The following is a 22,573-nucleotide window of genomic DNA, read 5'->3' as shown; positions in this document are numbered from 1 at the left end:
AAGAAAAGTATTAAGAGGGAGAGGAAAAGAGACATTTTGGAGACTCTGCCAAGCCGAACGATGTGAAAAATTCCTATCCCGACAAATGAGAGAACGAACTGATGTCGTTGAAATAATGTCGACTCTACGAACATGAGGGACACGGCGCACCAAAGACATACAGCAAAGAATAACCGAAACCATATGTCGGCCAGGAAATGGCGAACTTTACAAATGTTTTCAAATTATGGACTAACGAAGAGACAGATATTGAAGATATTTATTTTAACCAACCGCCCAAAATGAGTAAAAACTGAGTCCCTTCTCTCTCATATATTAAGTTGGGGAGTTCATTTTGCCATTGTTTTGTTTGTATTGATGTTTTGTTTTTATCGATATATTTCTCGTCTGCATTTTCAGATAGATTAAGATACCCCTTCTACATACTCATAATTTGCTTTTATTTTATTTCATCTCACCCACCCCACTGTAGTTTAATTTTTATAATAAAATTAACTTTGAAACGTCATCACGTGTTCATGTCTTCCTTACTTTCATACGTTGTTCCTTCGTCTATTGTATATTTTCCGGGTTTCGAAAGAGCCTCCCCATTCTTTGTTTCAGCAAGATGTATAAAACCCAGAGAACACTGTTTCATTGTTCATTTGTATTTCATAAATGTCTTTATTTTGTTTGCATATGTAATATTTATTTGTAATATGCATGTGTGTGTAATCTTTAAGTTTTTTTATTTACTGGTGTATTTAATTTTTAAACAATACAATTGATTTTTTAAAATTCATTTAAATGATTTTTTTTAATATGCAAGCTTTCTTGATGTGTGGACCAAAAAGCCTCGTTTAATTTAAAGATTTTTATGTTAAACGCAAAATACAGATTAAGTATATACAAGTATAATAATGAAATACAAATTGTGCATATCCTTTATAAATATTTGTAAGTTCTATAAGAAATTAAAACATTTTTTGAGGTTAAAGACAAATCTGTTTTCTAAAAAAAAAAAAAAAAAAAAATGCAAACCTTATGTCTAGAATTATTTCAATCAAAATTCATGTGATTGATTCTAAAAAAATATCTAAAATGTAAGGCGTAAATGGATATGGATAAAACTTTATGCAAATCTGAATTTTTTTTTTTTTTTTTTTTTTTTGTCAAAGTAAAATAAATGGTTGAGAAGGAATTATTGTATAAATCTGCATAACTTGGGTTTTGTTTTTGTCAAATTAAATTCCAACATTGTTCTTTGAATTTATTTACAGTTGCTGGACTTCGGTGTTTTCTATTAAATCCAAGAGTATAATTTTTTATGTGAAGCATGAACCCTGCTGGCTTGTTTTTATTTGTTTGCTGATAACTAAGTTACTAAATATATATATACACGCATTTTAACGAAAGTCTCACAATAGGTGTACTGTATTCAATGGAGAGGCCATGTTTCACTCTCTCACTCACTCACACACACACACACACACACACACACACATAATTTTTTTTTTTTTTTTTTTTTTTTTTTTTTCTGTGTAAACATCTCTCGGCCTTAACCTGTGCCTCAATGAAACCCCTCCATTAGTTGGTATGCTACTGCTCAATTATAACTTCTAGAACTGTCCTTGTTTATGGAATGATACGGAACAAAATAGTGAATTTGAATATTGAAGAAGTCATTCAATGTTTGTGAGAAAAGAGTATAAATGTGAATTCCCATTTCAATAAGATGAAATAACGAAAAGCAGATAAATTTCAATTTTGTTTTAAAATTTAACCTCTCGGTGACGCTCTTCAGTTTGGCACCTCCTAAAGATTTCTTGGAGGTAACGCTTTGGACTGGATCACTAATGCCCAAAGTTTCCACATACTGTCTCTGTACTGCTGTGCTTTGACAACTTTCAACAGGTCCTACTCCAGTCGAGACAGGACTGTATTGGTGAGGGTGTGCCTAGTGGAAAGTTAAAAATTAAAACTCCTTATCTTCATAGACTATCAGCACTTTCTCAATGACAGTGTTGTCTGGTAATAGATGTAGTTACATATTAATTAGCAATAGATATGAAAAAAAAAAAAAGATCTTAATAATTGCATACATAGAAATTAGTTGTACCGATTAATCTGTCACTCTGCCAATTAACTGGCTGATTACTTTTTCTTAAATTTAAATCATTTCATCACTGCCAAATGACTCGTCAGATAGCTTTGACACATTAACATAGTAACTGCTAATTTAACTTAACATTTGTAATACGGCATAATCACGTTTTACAAACCAGTTCCCGTCAGATCACTGAAGTTAAGCAACCATGAGTCTGGCCAGTACTAGATGGGTGACCATTTATAATTTCCAGGTGCTGTATGTGCTCTCTGCTTATCTCGACATTGTTTTCAGTCATCCTGGAGCAGTGTTGATTCAGGGGAGGTATAGTAAGGGATTGCATAACCCTTGCCACACAACTACACGTGCAGCTGCCCCCCGACTGAGGATATCCTTTGTCTTTCAAGACTGAACGGAGACATTGAGATGTTAAGTGGCTCGTCCCTATTATGGCCTTTTGTCTTAAATGAAATTACAAAATACAATTTCTAATTCTTAAATGAACACAATAAAACAATTAGATAAGAAAACAAAATTACAAACCAACTACAAAGTACAAATTCTAATTCTTTAAGTGAATAACTATAAGCTGAAGTTCTGCACCTGCTCTACTTCCTCTTCTATTCTAGCTGCCTGCTTCCTCTGCTCTCATAGTCTCCTCGGTTGAATACTTTTAAGTTGTAATGTAGAAACATTAGACTTTCTTGCTCCTCAGGAAGCAGCCTGTTCCTCATAGGTTCATGCACTTTACTACTTGTACTAAAGAACCTCTCCCCGTCCAAGATGAAGGTGATGCTAATATTTTGGAGCCAGTTTACTCGGCAGTGGTAAGGTCTCCTGTGTCTACTTTTGCGAGTAGTTGTAAAGCTACATAATGGTCAAGTTCTTTTGTGCACTTAACCATATTGTGATTCTTGTATTTCTGTTGCAGTTTCCAGGTTTAACTCAGCTTCTACCGGCTCTAAGTTTTGATTTGTTACTGTAGGCTTATTCGAAACTAATTCATCAAACAGGCTTGAAAGAGATACAGTTTTACTTTCACTTTGATCTTCTTGACCCTCTACAGAGCTTGAAGTGTATCCTGCTGATTCTGCTTCATCATCAGTATAAAAAAAGATGTAGAATCCAATTAGTGTTTTCCATGTCATTCTTTTGAAATTTAAATGTGAATCTTGGATTTAGGAAAGTAGATACTAGGTTTTATCATTTAGATAGGATGAACATCTTGTTTTCATTGAATTGTTCAACAGTGGTAAGGATTCCACTAAGGTCAGAAATCTGAGAATTAGATTGGACAGCTTTTGAAAGAAATAATCTCAAAGATAAAATTGTACGTATTAGCATTGATATGGTCGAAGTTCTGAGACTTTCTTCTTTGGATTCGGTAACTGGAAAATTTCTTGAACAAGTCTCAATGGTAAGTTGGTAAGGTAGGAATTTTGTCGCAAATTCTCGTATGAAAAATAATCGCATCTCTTAAAAAATTCTGGTTTGTGCGAATCATTCTGCTTCACATATGCCACGAAAAAGTCCTTTCTAACTTTACCAGATAAAAAATTTTGTTATTCTGAAAAAACAGCCAAGTTCATTTTCTTATTTTAAAACTTGTAAACATTAATCAGAAGGGACTTTTTCTGGGCATTCAACACAAAGCAGAACTGTTTTACAAATGATTTATTTCTGGTTTGTGCAATCATAGCATTAACTTAAACAAGCTAATACAAAAATAAAATGTTAGAACAAAAAACGGTACAATTATGCAGAGAACTTTTTTGAAACCCATTTCTTAACACGTGGAAGAGGTGTTTTTCTAACTAGTTTGTACTTTCACTAGTTTGATTTATTTCACAAGCATTGAAGGACAACTGAAGTTTTCCTCTGTATGTGTTTGACTGGGGAAGAGGGTGAGGAAACCACCTCAAATGGATCAATGTCAACCTAAGAATTCAATAGAATCGCAAAGAAATACCAATTGTATAAAGAACTCTATTGTTGATAATATGCAGCTCTTACTTTTATTAAAATTAAATTGATGTTGAACATGTACGTTTACTTAATTACATCGCCATGATGTGAAATCATGATAAACAAAGTGAAAAATACTACATAAAATTATTTTCTTGAGGATACTATTTAAGTACATGATGCAAAAAGCTGACATTTTGACATAGCATTCTACAATATGTATTGAATAGGCATGCAAAGTTTCGGATCTTAATAGTTTTTGTGATATATATGATTTTGAAATTTGTATGTTTAGGACATTTAATACTGAAATTGACAGTGAAACTAGATGTAGAATTTACTGGTTACTTTTTTGTTGGTTTTCCAAGTTGCCATATTGTAATTTACACCTGTTCATGTTTCTTCATCCTCAGCAGAGTAATGTATCCTGCTGATCATTAGAATCCAATTATAAATGTTTTCTATGGCAATCTTTTGAAATTAATATTTGAATAATAGGTCTAAGAAAGTAGACGTAAGTTTTTATCATTGAAAATCTTTTTTTCATTGATAACCTGAATTGTTCAACAATGGTAGCATTCTACTAAGGTCAGAAATACTAGAATTAGATTAAACAGCTATTGACAAAAATAACCTGAGCTAAATTTGTACATATCATTGATATGGTTGATGTTCTGTAACTTGCTTCTTTAGTGATTTCTTCAAATGGACTTGGTAACTGGATATTTTTCCCCATTGATATGGGAACTTAAGGTAGGAATCTTAACAGCACACAGAGCTTTTCGTTAATTTATTTTCAGCATATGTTGGATTTCACCATGTGATCACATCTTGAATGAGTTTTCCAAATTAAGCTGATCCTGTATTTAATTTATCATTTGCTAATAGAAAGCGATTAAAGTGAGAAACTGTATTTCTGTTAGATGATGTAATGGTTGTCTTCACATTCTGAGTTACAATATATTATAGTTATTCTAAATCAGTCTTGCAAATTTAGTTACTAATAAAATTTTATTGAAGATTTTATACTCCTCCAGAACATTATGCAATTCTTCACTTTTTATTGCACCTGTGTGCACCAGGGAATGGAACCACTCTAAGCACAGCTATGCACTGTTCGGTCATTTGAAAACCAATGACCTGTCAAACTCTGAAAAGGAGCATTATTTGTTGTAGCTGTCCAGATGTCTGTACTTTGTGAAATCTTGCTAATTTCAGCAAGAAACAGTTGAATTTTTTTACTTTTGTAAATATATCAAATTATTTTTGTATTACTTTTTGTAAATATATCAAATTATTTTGCAGTGAAGTATGTTTTTTGATAAAATGCTGTAATTTGAACAAAGTTTTGCAACAAGCCTATTAAATCCAATGTCAGATGTTACAGAATATGGTTTAATATCAACAGCAATCATTTCTCTTATCAGATAATGGATCTCTTGTGACCTGTGGTCATTAATATTGATTCTATAGTAGTTTGGTGTTTCACTGGAGGCTCATAGTTGCTGCCACTTGTTCCTGGAATGTCTGTCCCTGAATATTCATTGTGCTTTTTTTTTTTTTTTTTTTTTAACGAACCTTTCTAAGATGGTTTAACATTAGTCACTGTAAAAGTTGTTGCTAATTTGCCACCTTTTTGATGTGATGCTTTGACATAACTTGCAAGCAGCTGCATTCTTATTCTTGGGATTTGACAATGATTTAAATGAAAAAAAATTTGATAGGACAAATTTTTTATGCTTTTCATCTATTTGCCTCAAATTCAGTGCAGTTGTAAGTCTACATGTTTGATATGGTTTACGATGCATGTTTCTTAAATTTTCACTGGCAAGCTAAAGAGTTAATTTTTCTTCCTTTCCAATATAATTAATATTAGTATCATTTATGACAAAATTTGATAACCCGGCATTAGAAAATCTATTAATTGGTACATCCCTCTGACTAAAAATAAGGAAGTTATAACTATTTCTGTACCACATCAGGTTGGATATTTCCCCTCAAATGTATTTTTCATATTTTTACACTTTCAGTAAAAATGTCATCTTTGTTCAAATACAAGTTTAAGCAATGGAATTAGTCTTTATAAGTGTATTTTTGGGGAAGGAATTGGAATATGCAACTGGAAATTTCCAGAAATTAATTCCCAAGTAATCTGCAGTGAATGTACATGAATCTGCAACATTTTAAAAATACCATGTATCCATTTAGTTATTCACTCAATCATAATGATATTTTAAAAATACCATGTATCCATTTTAAAGTTATTCACTCAATCATAATAATATTTTAAAAATACTATGTATCCATTTTAAAGTTATTCACTCAATCATAATACGCCAAAAACAAATCTAATAGATGAATGCCTTACAAGATTTCCCAAAATTGTGCATAAATGCTGAACACCGTATTAGTTTTAAATGCTGAATATCCGACAAAAAATTTTTTTTTTAATTTGTTTTTTATACAAACTTTTTGTTAAAGCTGGCAATCTTTTCAACTTGTAAAATATAATCTACCAAATCTCCCCCCCCCTCCTGATGTTGATGCATTGAATCGGCAATCGATAAAGTAAATTCGGTGCATCAACTTCATCAGTGATTTCTCATGACTAGTTGCAAAGAAAATTCATTTACCTTCAATGGAAGAATCCTTTTATAGGAATGCTAGTAGGTAGACCAGATGTTGCCCAGGATTGAATGAGGATCAACTGTTCCACGCTTCTAATATTTCTATTATCACCAAAATCAATGAAATCACCCATTTTTCAATTGAATTGATTAATTACCCACTCTGTCCTAGTACACTGCAGTGGGTCAGACTAAAGCTTCACATATCTGCCGGCAGTGACTTAGTCTGCAATGCACGGGTGTCTATAATGCACTTTAAAGAACTTGCTGTTGATTATATAAAATAGTTTTTTACATAATGGCTTGAATTAAAGTTTTAAAAGTATCATGGTTCAGTTGTGCTTTAAAATAGAAACCTTCATTTGAATGTGCACTTGTCTTCTCAAAGAACCTAATGTTGCATTTTAAAAAATTTTCTGCTTGTGTGGTGATAAAATTCCTCAATGGATTTGTGATCTTAGGTTGTATGAGTGTTAACTTTGGGCAAAATCTGATTTTTGATACTTAGCAGAGGTATTCCAATACAAAACGTATACACACAGTATATTTGCATAAAATTTCAGAAAGAAATCTGCCCAGACAGTTCGGAGTTCATAGGAATACGCATGCACTTTTTTATCTAAAGTAAAATGAAGTTCTTGGTTAAATTTTATATGCATCAGAAACATAATAGATCTTTGAAGTTTGTGAACCTCTGCTTCAAGTATACCAATCTTGCGAACAAAACTGGTGTCTAGTGTGTCCTCATCTGAAATGAAACCGGCACTAATGTAGGAAGTTTTCTTCAGCTAGACTAGCACTTGGACACTTGGTGCTGCCTGGGTCAACATGAAGTTTGATTTGTACAGTTGTTATACTAGGAGTATTGAGCACTTTCATTAATACCCTGCAACAATTTCAAAAATAAAAGAATGGAATTACCCAAAAAAAAGTGACATACTCTCCCCCACCAGATATGTCTGCAGAAAGGATACAAAGAGAAGCTATTCTCCGGATATTGAACACTTTTGTTACCTGTGCACTGGACCCCACCCCCTCCTCCTCCTCCTCCTAAAAATTAAACGAAGTAAAATGACTATTCAATCAAAATAGCGAGTGCTGTGCAACCACACAAAAAAAAAATTAGCCATGGTAGACAGGCTCGAACCTGTAACGTAAAGAGGGGGGGGTTACTGGCAAATGCTTTTTGCTCACAGGACCGAGTGCTTATGACATTGAAAACTAGTTTTTATATTTTAAAAAACATCAGTTTAATATACACGCACATGACTTGCTAAAACTGAACCCTCTTCCAAAACTAACATGGATACTTGGCGTTGCCCAGATCCATATGAAGTTCCGTTTGGGCACACCTACTATATAAAGCACTCTTTTTCCTAGTACTTTTCACTTTTATGTCAACTCTATCATGGGCAACATCTATATCCCCACAACAATTTCAAAAACAAGATACAACAATCCTACTTGAAAAACAGATAAAAACACAAATGTAATCGTCCAAAAAAAAGTATACAACAACCTCAACAGATATTTCAGCAAAAGGAACAAAGAAGCACTTTTTGATGACTATATACCAATTGAGGTGAATTTCTTTAATGCTGCCTTAGAAAGATTTCTCTTTATATTCTGTTGCAACAGAAACAAACTAAAAATAATTCAGTTTTAAAAATAAAGAATTTGTTTTAACCGAAAAATAATTAGTTATGACTTGTTAAAAAAAAAAAAAAAAAATTAGCAGTTACGATGTAAAGGAAAAAAGTGATTTGCGTAACCCTCGAAATAAGATGTTTTTAACTGCCAATAAAATAATGCCCGGTAATAATACAAAGTTTGTTTAATGCAAAAGAAAAAAAAAAAAGGTTAAAAATTGTTGATGAAAGTTTTAAGAATCATAATGGATTGAAATTGTCTTTCACTCTCAGTTGATTTAAACCTGATTTAATATAAAAAAAAAAAATCGAAATTGTTTTACTTTAATATAATTAGCTGCCAAATCACAAAACAACCTAGTTTAAATGGAAAAAAAAAAAAAAAACATCAATAGGTGTGCGCGCGAACCTTAAAACTAATGGCTATGAGACAACCTCCAAATCCACTGGGCTACTTTTGTCATAAAAATCTGAAATAATTAAATCAAATGGGGTGATTGCCTGCTCTAGTTAGGGACAACCCCCCCCCCTTGTGTACCGGGAGGAAGGTTCATATGCCTCCCTACAGTGATTTAGTCCATAATACATTGTAATCTGCATTGCACTGTAGAAAATCTGTTATGAAATTATTTGTAAATAATGGCTCCACTTAAAGTTTATAATGCAAAAGTCAAGTATCATGGTTCAATTGAACTCTAAAAAAGACTTTCATTTCAAATGTGCCCCTGTCTAAGACTCTACAGTTGAATTTATACTGGGCCTTTTTGCTTGTGCAGTGATAAAACTTCTCAAGTGGTCTTGTGAAGTTAGGTTGTATACGTGTTAAAATCAAAATTGAACTTCTCCTTAATCGGATATTTTATCAATTTTTGATTCTTATCCTACGCATTCTGATACAAAACCTACATAAGAACATTCCCTGACATGTCAAGTACCTTCATGTAAAAATTTGTCCAGCCATTTCAGAGTCCATATATATAATAGAATATAATATAATGGAAAATAGATTATCTATCGATCCATTCACTTCTGAACAAATTGGTACCCTTTTGATGACTGTTTTGGTTTTTAAAATACCCCCCCCCCCTTGAAATCTGCTGATCCAAAGCATTTTTATAGTCAGTTTTTTATGTTAAGATTAGCCTGGGTTCCCGGGTGTTTGGAGGTGTGTGTTGAGCAAAAAAAAAAAAAAAAAGTGGTGGCAGGCTCTAACCCGTACCACGAAGTAGGAAAAGAACGCAAAAAAAAGTGATGCCGTTGCATCCATCACCAAACTGGAACTGGCAAAGGTTTAAATTAAGGCTAGTCAATTGAAAACAGGAGATAACTTTCGAAAATATTGGCAAAAAAAAAGTGACCCCCCCCCCCTTGTAGAAAAGTGCCCAGTTGAGGGTGAAGGAATTCATGTTTTTAGCAAATTTTTTTTTATATTTGTCGTCCGAAGGGTCAATCTCGTGAAAATCTGTTGCCTCTGTCGAAAGTTTTAGGCAGACATACAAACATACATTTAAACAGACAAGTGAGATTTATCTATAATATAAAAGTGAAAAGTTAAGTTTCCCCATATGGCGTGGTGTTTGACCTCATTAAGTTTTTACTCATTAAATTAAAATGCTTTTCATTCCTCTACCCTCGTGGTCGAGCGGGTAACATGCCAGTTTTTTGTTTTGTTCCCCCTCCCCCTTTTCCACCTTTGCCTCATAGATTCAAGCCTATCTACCGACCAAAACTTCTTTTTCTTTTACACCGACAAACACAAGGGCAACGCCGGGCACCCCTGCTAGTTTATAGAAGATTTAGAAAATTTTATAAGAATTTTTTTACCTGAAAATACTTTTTGTTATTCCTTTTTCAATCATTAAATTTGGCTTATTATACCTCATGTATAGCATTTTATTTGCACATGTTAAAGTAACGTGGAATAATCTTTTTATTTTTATTTTATTTTATTTTTATTTTATTTTTTTTTTTTTTTTAAGTATTTTGAAACAAATTTTATGATCACAAAATTGTTTTAAAACTAATTTTAATGTTAAGTTTTACAGACAATAACTTGCAATTTTTAATTGCTAACTAATTATAAATGCTAATTTCTTAATTTTCTATTTTTTCCATAGGCTCCGATGTTAGCAGAAAGATATCATGTTTGCCATTTATCAACAGGTCAGTAATCTTATAATAAATTTTACTTCCATTTTACTTTATAACCTATGTGTTGGGACGATTCCTAAATGTTTTCCGATACCAAGTACGATTCTGATTCCTGTGGAATTGTTTTGAAATATACTATTATATAATCGAACATTTTTGTGTAGCGAAAAAATTTGGTACAGTGAAAAAGTGGAAATACAATTAAGGAATTTTTTCGTAAAATTTCTCATTAAAGAGAAGTCAAAACAAATATTTTAACCATGAATTAAACATGCACCATGAAATTAATAACAATCAATTTTAGGAGTTATTTTATATATTAAAAAAATATAAAGAAAAAGGGCGGACGTACAAATGTTACCCTGTAGCAAAATGTTGTACGTTGTTCGACTGAGGGAGAAGTTATTATTTTTATAAGGAAAGAATTTTTGCATGTGTGACATATATATATATATATATATAATTTTTTTTTTTTTTTTTTTTTTGCCAGTGTTTAAATAATTATTAACAGGAAAATTCGTGAAAATCAAAATGGAATCCGCGCTACTTTTAAATATTTTCAAGTTTTAATTATGTTCGTGGGACTGTAAACCATTCACAAAATTGTGGATCTGCTTACTGAGGTTTGCACCAACAATATTGAAGCCTAGTGGTCTCGTATTAAAAGAATGAAATACATATCGGGATCAGGAGAAATGAAATGGTCTCATGTCGATGAGGCTCATATTATTGTTATAACATGAAAGGTGAAAAAATATTAGATAATTTTGAAACATTTTTAGAGCATGTTCATGAAAAATATGGTAATTAAAAAAAAAAAAAAAAATTTCAATAAGTTTTGGGAAAAAAAAACATGGTTTTAAGAATTTAAATTTTTTTATTTTTGAAAAAAAAAAATTAAAAAAATTATTAAAACAAAAAACAGTATGAAGTATGACTATTTTAGAACTACCTTGAAATATCCAAAGTATTTTTATAGTCGGTGGACATTACTATTAAAACTAAAAACATTTGAAGGAATGAATTTTGTCAGGATATACTTTTGAAATAAGTGTCGGTACCGATATAAAAAAAAAATTACAGCTAAATGCAGTAAAATTAATACGATAGATTATTTAAAATTTTCTGATCTAAGCTAGTAACAAATTTTTAGCTGCAAATAATGTGGCATAGAAAAATACTAGTTTTGCGAAAATATAGTCATTCAAATTGGAACTTTAAAAACTTTTTCTGCAGGTGATATGCTGAGATCTGTAGTCGCGTCAAAGTCTGCTCTTGGCCAAGAAATCAAAGGAGTGATGGACAGTGGCAAATTGGTCAGTGATGATCTCGTTGTAGAAATGATTAGCCAAAATTTGGACAAGGATGAATGCAAATATGGATTTTTACTTGATGGATTTCCACGCAATGTCAAGCAAGCTGAAGCTGTAAGTTCTGCAGACATTTCTAAAACAATTTTTTTTTTTTTTTTTTATGAAAAGTTGGCTAATGTATATATTCTTTGGTATATTTTATTTCTTGAATTTTTTTTTTTTTTTTTAATATAAAAAATTTAATGTTTCTGATGACTTAAAATGTTTTCAAATTATAAATTCTTACTAAAATTGAGAGCTTGCCAATTCTTTTATATTTGTAATCATATGCAGTTTTCTTTTCTAGCTTGATGACTTATTAGAAAGACGTAAAGTTCATTTGGATTCAGTGATTGAATTTGCCATTGATGATTCACTGTTGATCGATCGGATTACTGGACGACGAATTCATCCGGCCAGTGGACGATCCTATCATATTATATTCAACCCACCCAAAGTGCCAGATATAGATGATGTAAGTATTAGATTATGATAATTGCATTATTGCCGCCGCCACCCTCATTATCGGAAGTTTTTTTTTTTTTTTTTTTTTTTTTTTTTTTTCAACAGTAGTATTCAGTTCAAAGTGAACATCTTCTGGACGTTAAGGGTTCAATCCTCACTATTGGTCCTGTCAGTGGGGCATTAGAATAGACTACCCCCTCCCCCCTGCAGAGAGTAAAAGTCCCTCAATGGGATCCTTGTGGTTGAGCAGATCATTTTCAAGGTCCTATTAGGACATGAGATACAACACACCACTTTGGTCCATACTTGGGCTAAGATGGGCGGTTGGATAAGCCCGATTTGATCGATTGGTTGATCATTACTATCACTAAATCAGACAAACAAGAAAATATGCTCATGCTCCTCACATTACTATATAAACTTAGTAAGTGGCGGCTGAAGGGTCAATCAACTTGCTGAAGAATGGATAAAACACGGCTGGAAAACCTAACATCTTTTCTAGAAATGAGGCCATTAGAAAGGACGAAGGAAACATGGATGCTTGAGCCCATCAGCAGGATGAGTATACTTCTGTATCTTTGTTGCGTTGGAGGTGAATGGGTGCCCCCCCCCCCAACACTTCCTACACTTTAAGATGGGTGGGAGAGCAGGAAAAATAAAAAATCCAAAATATGTAAATGCCAAATAAAAAGCCTCAAAAGAAACAACTGAAGTTTTAGATAAATCTAGTTCAGATTCAGAAACAGAATCCCAAAACCGAAATAAAAATTTTATTTTATAATTATAGAAGCAACCGAAGGAGAATCAATAACAAGTGTCTCCCTTCAAAATATCTTCAAACCTAAAAGGGTCCAACTAAAATGGCACACTACTAGTGGAAGTAGAAAGCCAAAAACATAATGGAAATTTTCAAATGGAGTCTTTTCAACGATCAAAAAATAAAAATCTATCCCCACAATGTTATTGATGTAAAAAGAATCCAAATTAAAAGATTTGGTAAAACTACTGATATAAACTCCTACATCCTAACTCTTAATACCCATCAAATCCCAAATAACATCAAAATAGGGTATGAAAAAATAAACCCCCCGAACCATGCATACCAAACCCCCTCAGATGCTACAACTGCCAAAAGTATGGACAGCGAAGCCGGTGCAAATGCTCTCCAGTATGCATGAGATTTGGAAAAAACGAGACCATACAGATTGCTAAAAAGATTCAAAATGTACTAACTGCAAAAAAGGCCATAGTGCAAATACAAAAGAATGTGACAAATGCAAGAAAAAAAATATTACTAAAATAAAAAAAAATAATAAAAATAACCTAAGAAGCTCGTAACCTAGCCGAAAATAAGATAATTTGAAATAGCAAAAAAAAAAACATACAAAATGCCAGCGGACTGGTACAGCACAATCACGTTGACACCCCGGTTCTCACCAGATGCCAGACCACTGAAGTTAAGCAACGTTGAGCCTGGCCAGTACCAGATGGGTGACTATTTGGGAAGGCTAGGCGATGTATGTATCTTCTGGAAAGGTTGGGCCAGCACCCTCACCCCGAAAAAAAGAACTAAGTTGTGGATAGCCTAAATAGCCCAACAACAAAAGCAAATTCCTCAAGCATCAAACCTGAAGATATGAAATTACTCGATGAAATAAGGGAACTAATGGAAGAGTTCAAAAAAACAAAAATCAACATCGAAAATAAAGATTACAAAACTGAACAAAATCCCCAAACCAAAATTCAGACCCATAAAACCCCAGAGTGCTACAATATCCATAGAAACAACCCCTCTCACTGAAAGACGCCGAAAAGTGCCTATGACTGAAAAGGAAATAAACCACCAACCAACAAAGTTAAAACTAAAATAAACAGACTATGCTCAACTTCCAGGCCAAGAGATTCCATCAAAAACAAATTTGAGGAAATGGACACGGAAGATCGGAGATCAGACACCAACAACTAACAAAAGTTAAAAATCTGTATATCTATAAAGTGAACGTGTCTGTGTACATTTTTCAATAACTCAGTCAATTTTAAGTCTACAGACTCGAAATTTGATATACAGAGTACTGAGATTTGGGAAAATCTTTAATCCGTTTTCGGCCAGAAATTTGGCTGTTAAGGGGTCAAAGTTCAACGATTTGACCTTTGAGAACTCTACCAAACTCCTCCACCAATTTTGGGTCTAAACATTTGAAATTTTAGATATAGGTTCCTTGGACTTGGATCTAACTTAATAACTTGATTTGAGTCCAAAACAAATGTTAAGGGGTCATAATAGGAGTCAAGTTAAAAAAAATTGACTTTTTTTTTTTTTTTCCTCAACATACACCTCCGGACAACGCCGGGCAAAAATGCTAGTAAATACATAAAATTAAACCATAACCCAAAAATCATCCAGTGAAACTGTCAGGGCCTAAAACCTAACATAAATGACCTATTATGATGGCGGGTTGATGGTTCATTGTCTCCAAGAAACTTTTCTTAAAATCTGAAGATAAAATAAATATAAAAAAACTACAAACAATACAACCACATCCACAATACCCAACAGAGCCTTTGGAGGCTTATCTAAAACTACCAGCCATTGTTTCAGCAGTCATACTATACAGAACTATATCTGCACTATCTACATCCCACACTAGGTTCAGATAATGGCTTTTAATTTTTAACTAAAACTGTCCATTTCTGTAATCATAGGAAAATTCACAATGACCCTAATCTTACCCTAAAAGGAACAAAAATCTAAAAAATATGAATTTCTGGGACTTTTTTTTACAAAAAAAAAAACAAAAAAAAAAAAAAACTCTCGTTCATCCCTCACTTGAAATATTGAACAGAAATGTTTCAAAACTCTACATATTCAACTATGAAGGGTTATGGTAAATACTGAGTGGGGATCAGACTGCTTATCATAGCAATACACATGAAAAAATTGAAATAGCTTGAAATATTTCAATATTGGTATGCATAGAAAGAGCTTGATGAGCTAAGAAAGAATCTTTTTAAATTTTTAAAATCTGATTAAAATTAAGGAAGTTATGGCTATTTTTGTGCCTCACACGTTTGGATATTTTCCCCTCTTTAAGACCATATGCGTTTCGTCACATTTTTTACACTACTTTTTCAGTAAAAATGTCATATCTTTGTTAAAACACAAGACTAAAAAATGAAATTTACTGTATAAGTGTATTTTTGTACAAGGAATCAGAATATGCAACTGAAAATCTCCCAAAGTTTATGGTTTCCAAATAATCTGCAGTAAATGTGCATAAATATGCAGCAATTCCTTAAAAATGCCATGTATCCATAAACAGAAAAGAAGTTGGAGAACTCAAAGTTGAATTGTAATGTGCTTTATGTACAAAAAACTTAAATCTAAACATAAGACCATTTAAAAATGAATATATTGCAATATTTCTTTGGTATTATTGTAGATTAACACCTTCTGTTTAACCCCACTCAACTCCTTCTGACCACCCCTCCAAAATGTGATTCTACCGTTTTAGGAAATTATGTATAACATGCTATGAAAAACTTTAATGAAAGATAAACAAATTATTTTAGAATTGAATGTAAAATAATTTCCTATTACAGATCATTCTAGCATTTTAGGGCAGTTAACTGTTTTTTTTTTTTTCTATGGGAAAATATGCATGCTATTTTTTTTTTTTTTTTTTTTTAAGATGATTATGTGTAGTTTTAAGAGGGTTTCTATGCAATGAGAATATGTGGAGGGTTGCCATTCGGACTTTGAATTAATTGTAGGGCTAAGGAAAATTATGTGTGAACATACTGAAAACTTGACAGACAAAGCTAACAAAAACAATATTAGAGGGGGGAGCGGTTAGTTTCACAAAAATTTAATGTAAAATAATTCACCATTTCCTGGCCATTCTAGCATTTTAGGACAGTTAACCAATTTATTTTTATGTGTATTTTCTTTAAGGAAGGATCTATTTTTTGTTTGTTTGTTTTAGATGCTTGTATGTGGCTTACAGAGGTATTTTGTTGGAGGGGGAGGGGGGCTTGCCACTCGAACTTAGTGTTATTGTTAGGGTTAAAGAGTGTTTTAGGAGGAGACTTGCCACACATAATTTGGATTAGAGGTGAAGTTAAGAGAGCTTTTTTTCAAAGAGAGCGTTCATCACTCATATTTACTGTTAGCGGTTCATAATTATTGGCTTTATATTATATATTTAGTTTTAACTTAATAAGAAACTGCGTTGCGAAATTTCAAAGAAAATTCCATAAATTTGTTGATTTCTATTTTCGAGGTTGAAGGTGTTAATTCCATAGGCCGTTTATACTACGCTCGAGCAGGTTGTAAAAATATCTTTCGCTTAATAAGTAGAAAAAAAAATTAACGAAATAAAAAGCTTCCTAATTGTAGTTTGATGTGTTTTCTAACTGCTTTTAAAATTTCAAGAATATTGATATAGATTTTGAGGGTTTGTATTACTATACACATAGATTCGAAAAAGTTGGCAAAAAAAACCAAATATATAACAAATAAATGTTATCAAAAGCAAGTTACTTTTCTACCTAACTGGATAATTTTTTAGTGTTTTTATTTGATGTAACATGTTTATTCAGCTTGAAAACAGTGTTTACCGATGTTTTGGAAAATTTTAAATGGCGCCCGCTGCCCGACTCTCTTGAAACGGTAAGTTTGGGGAAAAGAGTTAAAAATAAAAAAAGTAGACAAAATACTGCTAGAAACTCGCTCAATATATGTTACCGTGACATAGGGCCTATATCACATAGTGCCTATGTCACATAGGCTGACATATATTCGGTGAGTTTTTAACAGTATTTTGTATAGTTTTTTTTTTTTAATTTTTAACTCCTTTTCTCAAACTTACCGTGTCAAAGAGAGTCGGGTCGGGCGCCATTTTTAATTTTCCAATACATCGGTAAACACTGTACGTTTTTCGAGCTGAATAAACATGTTACATTAAATAAAAACACTAGAAAAGTATCCAGTTAGGTAGAAAAGTAACTTATCTTGCCTTTGATAACATTTATTTGTTATATATTTGTTTTTTGACAACTTTTTTGAATCTATGTATAAACGAGATTTTGATACTTATTTTGATTTTGAAAAAAAACATTTGTGGCTGTTCGCAGTAAAACATTGTTTTAATTCGCTGTTCAAAACTAATTTAAAGAATAAAAGTGCATGCAAGCTATATATCTACAAAAGTTTTTGTTTTTTTTTTAACCATGTTTTTAAATTTGACGAAAAATTTGAGATTGCAACAGATTCATAATGCCGAAACCGAATAGTTCTAAAGTAATGTTATTCTGATAACAAAATAGCTCTAATTAAACATAAGAACATTTATATTCATATTTCATTATGTTTTCATTTTGTTTTTCTTAATTCGTTCTTGAATAAAAATTAAAGAACGCGTGTTTGTTTATACACTGTGCTATGGCTGATTCTACAGGCTGTAGCTGCTGCTGCTTCTATTAAGATTAACTTCATTTTACCAAATTCGAGAAATAGAAACAATTTTTTTTTTTTTCGGGTAGGTCCTTTTAAATTATCAATTACCGCGGTCCTACTAAACATAAAATAATACTTTTAATTGATAAAGTTAGTAAAAAGATTGATTTACTTACTACTGGGTGTCCGAAGAATTTTTTTTTCAAAATGTTCGATACTCGGCATATTAACGTCTTATTTTTAACACGACAAAAAAAGAAATGGTCAAAAATATTTCGGACACTTGACGGTATTAAGATTAACACCTCTTCTTATTGATTCCCAAATTTCATGACGAAATTCTTCATACAATCACGGTACGGACCTTTAGAAAACAGGGGGGGGTCATTACAAAACCTTACCGAAAACGCCATTTTATGACGTTCACATTTTTATCAATTTATTTGCTTAAAACTCTTAAAATATATAATGTACATTCATATTTATTAATTCATTTGAAAGTATATTCATTTCCGAACAAAACAGTAGTAATTTGAAGACTTGAAGTGCTTTGGTTTAAAAAATATGGCTATTTTAGTAGAACTACCTTGAAATCTGTGATTATCCAAAGCGTTTTTTCGTCCGTGTGTATTACTACTTATCACTCCTAAAATTAGATAGAACCCTGAACGGAGCCAAACTAGATTATGGAAGCTTCATATATGGTTTAATAAGAAAAGTTTATCTTAAACTAGACTCTACAGGATTAAGATTTGCCTTGGGTGTATTCAAAACCTCCCCGAGAGAAAGCTTATATGCTGAAGCCTATGAACTCCCCCCCCCCCCACTAAAATTGAGACGTGAAAAAGTAGGCTTATATTATCTAAAACTCAAATCAAACTCCAAAAATTTTCCTATCAATGCACTTTCAATCCAAACTACACACATCTATTCAAAACAAAAAATGAAAATGCAATTAAACCCTTTGGTCTTTACATAGAAACAATAAAACCACTTACAGACAACTCAATAGATCAAACCAGCATTCACAAGGAAAATTTCACAGAACTCCCACTCTGGCTGTTAAATCCACCTAAAGTTATACTAGGCCTGACAATCTATATAATTATAAAACTCAAATGACCTTGTAATGGGTGTTGTAACTCCACATCCGGTTGCGCATGCATACATAAACATAAACCCATTACAGCGTAAACAAATAAACACAAATCACTACTTTTGCAGAATTTGACCTGTGCACTGAAATATTAACATTATTTCAAAATTATTTAATGTGAAGGGTAAGGATGTTTTTGTAACTATTCTGTATTACAAGTATACTGTCGCAATTTTTTTACAAATAAATCAACTTTGACCCGTTGACGTATTGTTTTATTGTGTACGTTTTCAGCATCCCAATTTTTATTTATTTTTTTTTTTTTTCCACATTTAAATTATCCAAATAAACAAGTAAACAAGTGTTAATACTTTCTGCTTTTTTTTTTTTTTTTTTTAAATTTTTTTTTTTATATATACATTGTTCATTTCCGCATTGTCTTAGTTTTATTGACCTTATTATTAACATATAAATTAAATATTGGATCTAATGGGTCATGAATGTTTGTTTAAAATAAATGAAAAAAGTTGCGTTTTATTTTCATTTTCTATTTAAAAAGCCATTCTTAACATGGAGTGTTTTTTTTTTAAGTTTGTAACTATTTTGTACTTTCAACTAACAATTTCATTTAAAAAAAAATAAAAATGTAACTTTAAGTATTATGGCATCTGTTCGGTGTGCATTTACCTATAAGTATGGCAAACCACTTATAATTCAATGGCTGTAAGTTTTTTTATTTTAAATAAACAATTCTAAACAGAACAACTCATAGAAATCTATATTTTTCATTTTGATATCCTTTCATTTTGATATCCTTTCATTTTGATATCCTTTCATTTTGATATCCTTTCATTTTGATATCCTTTCATTTTGATATCCTTTCATTTTGATATCCTTTCATTTTGATATCCTTTCATTTTGATATCCTTTCATTTTGATATCCTTTCATTTTGATATCCTTTCATTTTGATATACTTTCATTTTGATATACTTTCATAGAAATGTTTGTCACAAAACTTTTCTTAACATCACAAGTGTCACGCTCATACATTAATTCCATAGCTAATACAGGGTGACCCCCCCCCCTCTCCAAAAAGAAGACCTTCAATTTTTTTTCTGAGCATTTTACAGTCAACGGAGAAAAAAAAGGCCAAAGACACTAGTGTTTTAATGTGATGTTTTGAGTATAAATTATGACCAAAGTTTCATTTCATTTGGACAAAACACTAAGAAAGGGGGCCTAATTAGTGCTGGAGCCCGTTTTTTGGGGGGTCACCCTGTATTACATACTGACCTAATGGGTCATCTAGTATATACTAAATCCAATACTCTTCCCTCAGACTAGAGAAAAACTAAACATTCTGGATTCTTACCCAAATTGGACGTACATTTGCACAGATGGTTCCAGAGATCAAAACAAAGTGAGATGTGCCGCTATTTTAGAAAACATTATTCGGCAGAAAAGGTTACCAAATAACTCCTTAATCTATAGTGCAGAAATTAGTCATAAATTTGGCTCTAGATATTATCACCAATGAAAACTTCAAGAAATTACGATTTGTAGACTCGTTATCAGTACTTGAATCATTAAAAAAATCAAAAATTGAACCTCTCTTACTAATCAAACTGTTACAAAGGATCCCTTCTATTATTCAACACAAAACTTTTAGGTTGGATTCCTGGCCACTGGTTTCTATGGAAATAATAAAAGCTGACATGGTGGCCAAAAATTCCCTAAAACACCGAATATGACAAAGGTCCTGTACACGGGCTACAAACCGTCAAACAATTTTATTACAAAGAAATGGCAAGAAAACTGGAACAAGTGCCAAAACAACCGACTTTTCCAAATCACACCTATGCTTAAAAAAAGAAATCCTACTCAATCCCAGAAAATCACATAAATAAGTAGTCTTATGCATTCGGATAAGACACACATAGCTCGCTCCTACATACTAAAAAGTGAATAACCTCCTGAATGTATACCATGTCACGAACCTTATACGGCAAAACATTTTTTACTTGACTGCTATGTCTTCTCATAAATTCGTCAAGACTACTACAAGGCCACAAACTTAAAAGAACCCTTTGAAATGGAAAACCCTTAAACCATTTTAAACTTCCTAAAAAGAGCAAATCTTTACCATAAAATATAAATGCCATAAAATAATAAACAATATCAAAACTTTACTCGTATATACCCAGCGAAAATCAACTCTGAAATCATCTAAAAAAAATTAAAATTTTATATACAGCATTAAATGACCCTAAAGGTTAATATGGTAGTTAAATCAACAAGCAAGCAAATTTATCTTCCCTATAAATGATACTAGGAACAAAATTGGACGCTGGTCCAGATTTCCTCGTGTCAAAAATGAAAAATATTTGGACGTACTCATGATGGAAAGAAGAAAAACATTTTATTCCAAAAATACTCTTAATTGATCAAATAGTTCTATTTTTTAAATAAGAAAATGAACTATAGTTAACTGAGGAGCAATTGTCTTATAACGCCATTTTGAAAAGTTTCAAAAAACAAGGGAAATAACTCGGCATAATTCAAAGTTGCAAGAGTTGTAATGCCTAAGAATTCCTATGGAATTCTGGACAAGCACTCAAATGAAAAGTACTTTTACTTGATCCATGGCTAACCAAACAATTTACTCAATCATAATTGAGTGTTCAGTTTGAAATTTCAGATGTATTCTTGAATTCAATATAATCATTTGAGTTCGGCACACTCTGTGAAACATAACTGAACGCTAGATCAACTCCCAAAGCCATATCAGGAGACTTTAATAGTCAAAACATAAAGGAAAGCAAAGAAAAACAAAACGAGGGAAAATTGAAAATATAACAAATCAATCTCCAAATCACATCCTTACATCATTCGTAGACATTTATGCTGATGATACTATCTATGGTAGCACATCTAAGACCGTAAATGACCAAGTTCTCTCCGATTCTCTCTCCTCTGATCTTGAGGAAGTGGTACAATGGGGAAAGAGGTGGCTTGTTACTTCTAATGCATCTAAAACCAAGCCTTTATCTTTAAATCATCAACGTTCTGATCCCTATCTGGCATCAATTGAAATGAATGGCTCTCGTCTTGGAAGCCTCATGTTTTGACAAGCTTCTGGGCTTGACCTTTACTCTTTATCTGAAATGGAACACATTAAATCCGTTGCCAAGGCTACTGAAAAATTGGTAGGATCCTTCTATCGATCCAGTAGATGCAATTCTCTATCTAGCAATACACATGAAAATATTAAAATAGCTTTAAATATTTCAATATTGGTATCTATAGAAAGAGTTTGATGAGTTAAGAAAGAATCTTTTAAAAAAATTTTAAATCCAATTAAAATTAAGGAAATTATGACTATTTTTGTGCCTTGCATGTTTGGATATTTTTCCCTCTTTAAAACCATATGTGTTTTGTCACATTTTTTACACTACTTTTTCAGTAAAAATGTCATATCTTTGTTAGAACAAAAGATTAAACAATGAAATTTACCATATAAGTGTATTTTTGTGCTAGGAATCAGAATATGCTACTGAAAATCTCCAGAAATTAATGGTTTCCAAATAATCTGCAGTAAATTCACATAAATATGCTGCAATTCCTTAAAAATGCAATGTATCCATTAAAAGAAAAGAAGTTAAAGAACTCAAAGCTGAATTGTAATGCATTATATGTACAAGAAACTGAAATGAAAATCTAGGATTG

General features: G+C 32.0%; 1 protein-coding gene across 3 annotated transcripts in view; it reads left to right on the top strand.

The window, feature by feature from the left end:
* The window catches only part of LOC145293813 (adenylate kinase 2, mitochondrial-like), a 187,158-nt gene that overhangs the window by 153,146 nt on the left and 11,439 nt on the right, over window positions 1-22,573 (top strand). For all 3 annotated transcript variants that reach the window (XM_080140426.1, XM_080140427.1, XM_080140425.1), the window contains exons 2-4: window positions 10,445-10,490; window positions 11,715-11,905; window positions 12,138-12,305. In XM_080140426.1, the coding sequence (XP_079996552.1) occupies window positions 10,451-10,490; window positions 11,715-11,905; window positions 12,138-12,305 (399 nt within the window). In that variant the 5' untranslated portion in view covers window positions 10,445-10,450. The remainder of the gene's footprint in view (window positions 1-10,444; window positions 10,491-11,714; window positions 11,906-12,137; window positions 12,306-22,573) is intronic.

Source organism: Euprymna scolopes, chromosome 15, assembly GCF_053919585.1.
Source record: "Euprymna scolopes isolate OS-2025 chromosome 15, ASM5391958v1, whole genome shotgun sequence".
Classification (NCBI taxonomy): Eukaryota; Metazoa; Mollusca; class Cephalopoda; order Sepiida; family Sepiolidae; genus Euprymna; species Euprymna scolopes.
Note: the sequence above shows the minus strand (reverse complement) of the source record. Positions and strands in the feature narration are given on the sequence as shown.